The 8865-nt window shown below is 26.6% G+C and overlaps 1 protein-coding gene across 1 annotated transcript; it reads left to right on the top strand.

The window, feature by feature from the left end:
* The first annotated feature begins 6917 nt into the window (after positions 1-6917).
* Positions 6918-8499, top strand: LOC103311874. The gene is made up of 2 exons (XM_008191681.1): positions 6918-7177; positions 7230-8499. Exons 1-2 carry the CDS (start codon positions 6918-6920, stop codon positions 8497-8499), a joined length of 1530 nt encoding a protein of 509 aa, XP_008189903.1.
* Positions 8500-8865: the final 366 nt, after the last annotated feature.

The following is an 8865-nucleotide window of genomic DNA, read 5'->3' as shown; positions in this document are numbered from 1 at the left end:
CCCTATTAAAGTTTGCTTCCAGTTGAGTCCATTTATTTCACAAAATATTTCAAAACTGATAAAAGATGTGGGCAGTGTACTGAACATTGTTTTATACTAAGTACCTTTACGCTACTAGTCTCTTCATTAAAATATCGAATAACAAAAGATAATTGTTCTTTTTTTGAATTATCAAAAGTAGTGTCCATGGACACACTAAACAATTTCCCGTTTCTAACTTGATCAGAAATGTTCAAACGAATAAATTGAGCTGTAGCTTCAATTAACTGATTTTGTCGCAACCAAGAAATATAGTTAAATTTACATTTATTTTTATTATTTTTAATTCTATTTATATAAGTAGCTAAGACAGGAGAATACTTTGCTAATAGCATAACTAAGTCCTTAAAATTCCCTTAGATTTGATTTAGAGATGTTTTCCAATTTTCTCTGTGTCCTCTAAAGGCTAAAGAGTGCCTGGCTAAATATACAGTGATATCAATCAATTGACTAACAATTAGTCTATTAGTAGCAATTTCTTTATTTTTCGCTTCTTCTAGAGCAGGCAGTCATGGAAGACATTCTAACATTAATTTTAATTGAAGACTAGCTTCAACATGTCGATAGGAAGTCTCGTGTAAAATAAACTTGGAAGTAGATTTTTTCCATGAGTTAAAACCATCCGTAGTCCATGAATTCTTTTTTCTGCACACATAGAAATTTAGGAGTTATATTCACCAATTTTACAGTGTTGATGGGCTGATATTTAAAGTCAGTGGCCAATGAGTTCGAAATAACTCCCTCAAAGTGTTAACCCAAAAACATTTCTCGTGACAATAATCAGAATTCATAAGAAATGTTGAGAAGAAATTGTATCGACATTTATTAATGTCATATAAGCATAAGTAGGTGTTATGTTTATAATTAACTGCTATGAATCCAAATAATTTATACTATTTTAATTTAATATATATTATGTTAGTTGTTATGATAAAATATGTGTCTGAGTGAACAATGAAATGGTATTATTTCAACAGCATCATATTACTACGGTAAAACTTAACATGGTTAAAATAACTTCGATTGGAAAATTAAAATTATAATATCAACTAACTGTTAAAATAAATAAACTACAAAATTCAGTTTGAGTATAATATGTGTAGTTTTGGCATTTAATTAGTTGAATATTAAGTGCAATAACACTTATGCGAAATGCATACAAGCTATTACTTTAAACACAATATACTGATTCAATATAATAACACTAATATTGTGTTTAACGACAATTGAATTTAAGTTAATAATAAATATTGTTATATTTTAAAACTCAGTGTTGTTAATTTAACATCAAAGAGCTTTAATTTAATTGATTAATAAGTTGATTTCGCCGTAGTTATAATGCGGGCTGTAGCGAGTGATAAAATTAGATATACACGTATATATTCCCATCACGTATATTTTTCGAAAGTGTTATTAATAGTTTTTAATGTTTACAATAATTATTATTATTTTACAATATAACTTTTCTGCCATGAGATTAATGTTATAACGACGCCACGACGGTAAGACAGTGCGAATGAGTGTTGACGACCGACGACATAACCGTTTTATTTCACGTGTTTTAAGTGGAGACTTATATGAGTTTGTGGCGTTTGTGCTGTATACAAGTTAGAAATAACTACCAGTTACCAGTATTAAATTGACATGATGTCCACTGTTGAAAGTCTTTTTCAGGTAAGTGTTATACTTACAAAATAATGTTATAAACGTACCTATAGTGTTATTCAGATTACTTACTCTGATGGAAACATAATAATATTATGTATTTAAAGTTTCTGATAATTATTAAGCAAAGATTTCTATACTACAGTATAGATCAATTTAGATTACTTAGATCTTAAATTACTTAGACTACTTAGATTTGTTTACATCACTTTGGCTTAGTATAGAAATCTATGTATGGTATTACATATTAGTTATTAAGCATCTCACTACACCCAATAATTTTTAATGCATGAAATTTTATTTTATTTTTCAATGAAGTAAATCTTTAATATAAATACAAACAGGTACATTTGTAAGATTAAAAAATAAATACTTAGTTACAAATCACATACAAATAAAATCAATTCCCAGTGAATTGTTATTGGTGGCGTCTGCTTCCTCACATAATTTGTCTTAATGTTAATACAACTTATCAACTTATTATACCTATATATTATTATTATTATTAGCGTTTATTTCAAAGAATAATGGGCTCCACTAATATGTAGGTATATATTGTATATTTAAACCAAGTGCCAAGTGGAAAATAAAAATAAAAAAATTATATTTTCTTATATTTCAACCATGTATCACATATTATTATGCCTTGCATTAATCAGAGTCCAGAAACTGTTTACATATGTATTTTATACATCTAGGATCATTTATTATTTTTTTTTGTAAAATATTCAATCTCAAATGTATAGGACTTGGATGAAGGTGAATTATTATCCTATCAAAACCCTGAATTGCAAGATATTTCCAATAATATTCCAAATCAACAATTAAATATTGAAAATATAACTACTGAGCAGTTAAATCATCAACCATATTTTACTGGGACATCACCAATAGACTCAACATATTTAAATTTAGCACTGCAACCCAAATTTGGATCACACAAGTCTTTAAATTGGAATGTTCAAGTACCTATAATAGTAGTTTAAACTCAACTTAGGTAACAGTTTTTTTTATAACAATATCTTTCATTTGTAATCATAGACAGTGTTAGAACTATTACATTCAACAAACGATGGTCGATTTATCTTAGCGGATTCAGAAAAAAATAATGGTAGTTTGTCAGATGATGCACAGAACACACTTACCAAGCTTTTAATTAATTATTTATTTCAGGATAAATGCAAGTAGGTATAAAACAATTTTGGTAGTGCTAGGAAGTTAAATTTAAATAAATATTTATTATTTTTACTATTCAAATTAAAACATTTATTTCATACAATAATTAATTTTAATCTACGATAAAATATAAATGTTAAGTTCACTTAAAACATAAATTCTATCATAAATAATTAGTGTTAGTAATTTAAAATAAAACTACCTATATAATATAAGTATAATTTCTTGAGTTATAAATTAATAATTATATTAAAATGTATACCTACCTACTTGTTAGTTCACTAGATTATTGCAATAACATTTGTTACAGGGGTTCTGACTTATAATTCCGAAAGATTTCTAAACTTATTGTTGAAGTCTTTCCTCAGGAAAAAGAAGTAAGTAGTTGTATAATCTTATATTTCTTTCTTTATTTATATAATTTATAATACATATGTATATTACAACCTAGTAAAATTCATTTATTTTCCAAAAATAAGTTAATCAAGTATAAATATAATTTACACACTGTCCAAAATAAATTACTCTGCATAATGTTTTTAAAAAACAATTACTAATCAGAATCAACTCAAATTTTTATTTGTTTATAGAGAGTTTATTTTATTCCTTCAAAATCTGAAGGAGCACACCAGTGTCATGCCAAAGGGAAGCTCATTGAAAGATGGAAAAATGTAGCGAGAAGGCTTAAAAGTGTAGGTGCAATAGAACTTGACAGACAAAAAACTACTTCTAATTCTTTTAAACCGGCTATAGTATTTTCTGGTAATTTAACTGCTTTTATATGCATACATTTATAGTTATATTTAATTATTGAGCCAAATAAAATCTAAAAAAATAAAATAATCTAAGATAAAATATTTAGTGGGTAATCAAATTATTAACTTCTTGTTAATTTCTATAGATGATTTAAAAGCTGCTAAACTGTGGCTTCAGGAAGAGGGTTTGTCTGCTAATTTTGATAGTGTTAAAGATAAATGGAGATTAACATACAGCATTAGAAAGTCAGAAATATTGAATCCAGATTCTAAAGTAATAGTGTGTGACGTTTTTCTCAATTGGCCCATTCTAAAAAGTCCAAGAGGCTATGAATTAGTAAGCATCTTTTACATTGATATTGTTTACAAAGGTACTATATTATTTACATTTTCAATATTTACAGGTCTGTGAGGATTTTAATGTTTTGTATCCAACTCAACAAGAATTATTTCCTGATTGGGGTTCATTTTTAAATAAGTGGATCTTCATATCAGATAGATTAGTCAGTGTGAGAAAAAATTCGGTCAAAGATAAGGTCGCAAAAGATCTTCTGAAACAACTAGATAGTGTTCAACAATCTGGGAGTAAGGGAAATATATTTCCTTAATGATAATAAGATATGCAAAGCATAATATTATAATATATTTAATATTTTCATATTGTCTAGATATTGGCATTGCAAATATTTTAAAATGTCAACTTATACCATATTTACTACCTACAAAAAAAATTATTAGAACTACTGATCCTAAAAGTACGAAAAAAAATTGGAAACCTTCATGTGGGGAGTCTGCTGCTGCTTTCATTGTACATATTGCTGTATGTACATATCATACATTTAATATATATATAAATATAAATATAATTAATGAATTTTTCTTTTTTTAATATAACATAACTCAACTGGAATCAGAGATTCAACAAAGAAGAAACAAATATGTTCAATATGGAGCCCACGTTCAACCATAAATTTTAATTGTTGGTAAAGATATTTTTTCTATTGATCAGTGTTATGTTCGTGTAGACAACCATTTATGGTATTTTAATTGCCCTTTAAAAGCAATTCATTCATGTTTTAAGTCATATTTTTCTTTTAACTGCGCCTATTCCACGAGAAATGTCATGAATCGTGGATGGTTTCTGCAACTACACATGTATGGCCTTAAATACAGATCACGATTTAATGACAGCTGGTTTTGTCATCTATTAATGACAAGTTTATTTAAATAGTATGTTACTCATGTCGATATATTATTCTTGATAATACGAGTTGTTACATTAATAATTATTATGTTGAAATATATTTGTTTTTTATGTTGTTCTCAACACAAAAGTATTACACTCATTATATGGCATTTGAAAATTTATCACAATTTAAATAAAAATTCTATTTTTCATTGTAAACAAAGTTCTTGTTCTCGTGAGCTTATTGGATTAACCCTTTATAGGTCTGTGGTAGCTATATTTACCAGACAGTTTTTTATTTTTCTACCAATGGATTATTGATATATTACTTAATTACTAAAAACATGTTCCAATTCAAGGCAAATATCGGAGATGTGGTTTTTGTAGTACAAAAGAAAAACAAAAAAGATCAAACTTAATTTGCAAAGCATGTGATAAAGCTTTATGCAAAAGTTGTTTTGGGCCTTATCATGGCTTACAATAAACAAATACTTGATAAATATATTTTATTTTTTAGCTTATTTTTAGTCAAAAGTTTGACTTATTATTTTAATGTGATAGTATATAAATTATGTTACTATATTTATACAAAAGACTAAAATGTATAGTGATTATTTATTATTATTATTTGTTGTTTGTTTTTATATTTATTTTACTTGTATGGGTAAAATATATAAATATTTTGTTTTTTAGTTTTTTAGTCATAAGTTTGACTTATTATTTTTTAAATGTGATTCATATATTTATACAAAAGTCTGACAAGTATACTAATTATTATTAATTGTTTTTTGTTTGTTTTTATATATATTTTGTTGATATAAGTACAACATAATATTATGTTAAAAATGTATTCAAGTACCTATTTTATTTTATATTTATTTTAAGTATTAATCTTATAAGACTGAAAAGTATAGAGTCATTTATAAATGTGTGATAATTTAAATTTTATATCATCTTTAAATATTGTTAATAAAAAAACCATTTTATATGCAAATTTAACTATTATTTTATTGTATTCCTATTAAGTAGTCAAGTGGTAAAATAATTTACCAGTAACCAATTAGTGATAATACAAGTCTTAGATGATCAGTGGTAAACTATTTTACCACCCTATAACTTCCAAACTTTAAGTATAAAAATTTTTTTTTTCAAATTCATTAAAATATACATGTATGTGAGTCTGGAAACCAAATTTTGGGTCAAACAAAGTAAATGCACCTTATGCCCTATAAAGGGTTAAAGAAATTTCGACAACATTTGAATAGACATCATTCATCATCATTTTCAGTAACTGATCAGGTTAATGATCAGAATTTATGTTCTTTAGAAAATGATACACAGCTTAAAATAAATTTAAATATTCCTTATAATGATATAACTAATTAAAAATTGTCTAGTGCTAATCAACATTGTAGCACACAGAGTAATAATTATGAGATATTAGAAGAATCTATTTTGTTAAATGAACTTGTAAATATTTCACCAACTTCTAATTTTGGTGATGAACACCAAAGTATATATAGTATTCAAATTAAAAAATGTGTTTTAAATTTTATTGCCAAACTTTTAATGAAACCTAATGTTACAAGTTTATTATTACAAGATATTATTGAAGGTGTTATAGATATATTTTCAAGTGGCATTGTATCAGATTTACAAAATATGGTTATGCCCATCATTATAAATTGTAATACTTCTCAAAGTTCTGAAATTGGTGATATGTTTTATTTATTAGAAAATGATTTTGCTGACGTTAAAACTGAATACCTTCGAACCAAATTTTTATTAAAAACAAATTGTTTTTTAAACCTGAAACTATTGTTGTCGGCCATGTTAAAGAAAAAAAAACAGTTGATAATGTTGATACAGTTGCAATGGTACCAGTACAGTGTCATCTTCTTTCAATGAAACTAAATTTAAAATATTTTTTACAACTTCCTGGAGTTTACCATTCAATAACCAAACACATAAATGAATCGTCAAATAATAATGATATTTTATCATCATTTTTGAATGGTTCAACGTGGCAAAAAATGAAAATAAATTTTAAAGGAAAAACTGTATTCCCAATTTTTCTGTATTATGATGATGCAGAGATGGGGAATCCTTTAGGATCCCATTCTGGTGTACATAAGATGGGGTGTGTTTACTATACTATAGCTGGACTTCCCCCAGAATATCTCTCATCGCTAGATAACATATTTACAGCATATTTGTTCCATTCAGATGACAGAGGAAATAAGTTTTCTAATGACCAAATATTTTCATCCCTTGTTAAAGAAATAATTGATTTACAGGAAAATGGCGTTACAATTAATATAAGATTCGAACGATATAACTGGTTATTTTGCATTAGGTTTGATATTAGGTGACAATTTGGGTTTGAATTCAATTTTGGGGTTTGTCAGCTGTTTTTCAGCAAACCACTATTGTCGAATTTGCCGGTTGTACAAAGATGACACCAAAAAAATGTGTCATGAGTCTGAACTTTCTATTAGAAATGTACAAAATTATGAGTCAGACCTTGCTGTACACAATGTTTCATATACTGGTATAAATGAACCATGTATTTTTAACAAAATTCCAAATTTTCACGTCACAGAAAATATTGTATGTGATTTCATGCATGACATACCTGAAGGTGTAGCACGCTATGATATGGCTTTGATTATTTCTGGACTTATTGAACAAAATTATTTTTCTCTAGCTGAACTTAATAAAAGAATTCTCTTGTTTAACTATGGTGTAACTGAAAAGAAAAATACTCCTCCGTTGATTCGAGACTCTGACATCAAAAAAGGTTGCATCATCATGTCTGCTTCAGAAACGTTATGTTTAGCGAGATATTTTAGTTTAATCGTTGGAGAATTAGTCCCCTATGATTCAATTTATTGGAAATTATATTTAACTTTACATAAAATTATAGACTTATGTTGTGCTACAAAAATTCAACGTGATAGTGACGTTCTGTTAAATTCGTTGGTTTCTGAACACAATAGACTGTTTTTAGTTTTATCTAAAAGTAATTTAAAGCCAAAGTACCACTTAATGGCTCACTATGGTAGAATTCTAAAAAAAAATGGGCCAATTATTCTAACTTCAAGTATTCGGTTTGAAGCAAAACATAAAGTTTTAAAGGCAATAGCCAATGCCATCCCATGTCGCATAAATCTTGGGTATACTCTAGCTTATAAATTACAACTTCAAATGGTTGCACGTTTCCTTTCTAATTTGAGCCTTAATGTACAAGATCTTAAATTAGGATTGGGAAAAGATGTACATACATATGCTGAATTTCCTCATGATTTAGTAGATAAATTACCTGAGGAATTTAAAACAGATTGTTTATCATTTGCTTGGTTAGAATATAAAGGAATATATTACAGAAAACATATTCTTTTGGTTTTAGAAAATAATTTGGATGGATTAATTTTTGGTGAGGTAGTTTTTATATTTGTAGGGAAATCTCAAATCCCTTTTTTTTTGTTTAAACCTGTCTATACAGTAGGCTTCGATAATCATTTTCATGCATTTGAAGTAGTTATTGATAATTCGAATTCAATCAATTACTCAAAATTAACTGGATGTTATGTTAACGAATTTTATGATATTACTCCAACAGTTCCCCGTGTTTTAGGCAATTCTAAAACATATGCCACAATACGATATGCACTTTAATAATATTTTTTGTTCATATATATAATATATTTGCACTTCTTAATATTCATTATTACTATATACGATAAAAGCTAAATATGTAAAATATTTTAGTTTAGTGTATAATGTATATTATATTATTTATGTTAAAATTAATTTTGTTTTTGTATAACTTTATTTTTATTTAATGTAACTATCTAAGTATATACATTACATTTGTATTTATATAGAACAATAAATTAATGGTTAGATAATACATATAACATTGATACACCATCATGCGTATTTATTTATTATTTATGTTTATGTACCTATATATTGTATATATTATTATATATACCCAAGGCCGTAACTGGAAATTAATTTCGGGGGGTGGGTTGTAAGTGA

This window comes from Acyrthosiphon pisum, unplaced genomic scaffold (genome assembly GCF_005508785.2).
Source record: "Acyrthosiphon pisum isolate AL4f unplaced genomic scaffold, pea_aphid_22Mar2018_4r6ur Scaffold_21491;HRSCAF=24106, whole genome shotgun sequence".
NCBI classification, from domain to species: Eukaryota; Metazoa; Arthropoda; class Insecta; order Hemiptera; family Aphididae; genus Acyrthosiphon; species Acyrthosiphon pisum.
Note: the sequence above shows the minus strand (reverse complement) of the source record. Positions and strands in the feature narration are given on the sequence as shown.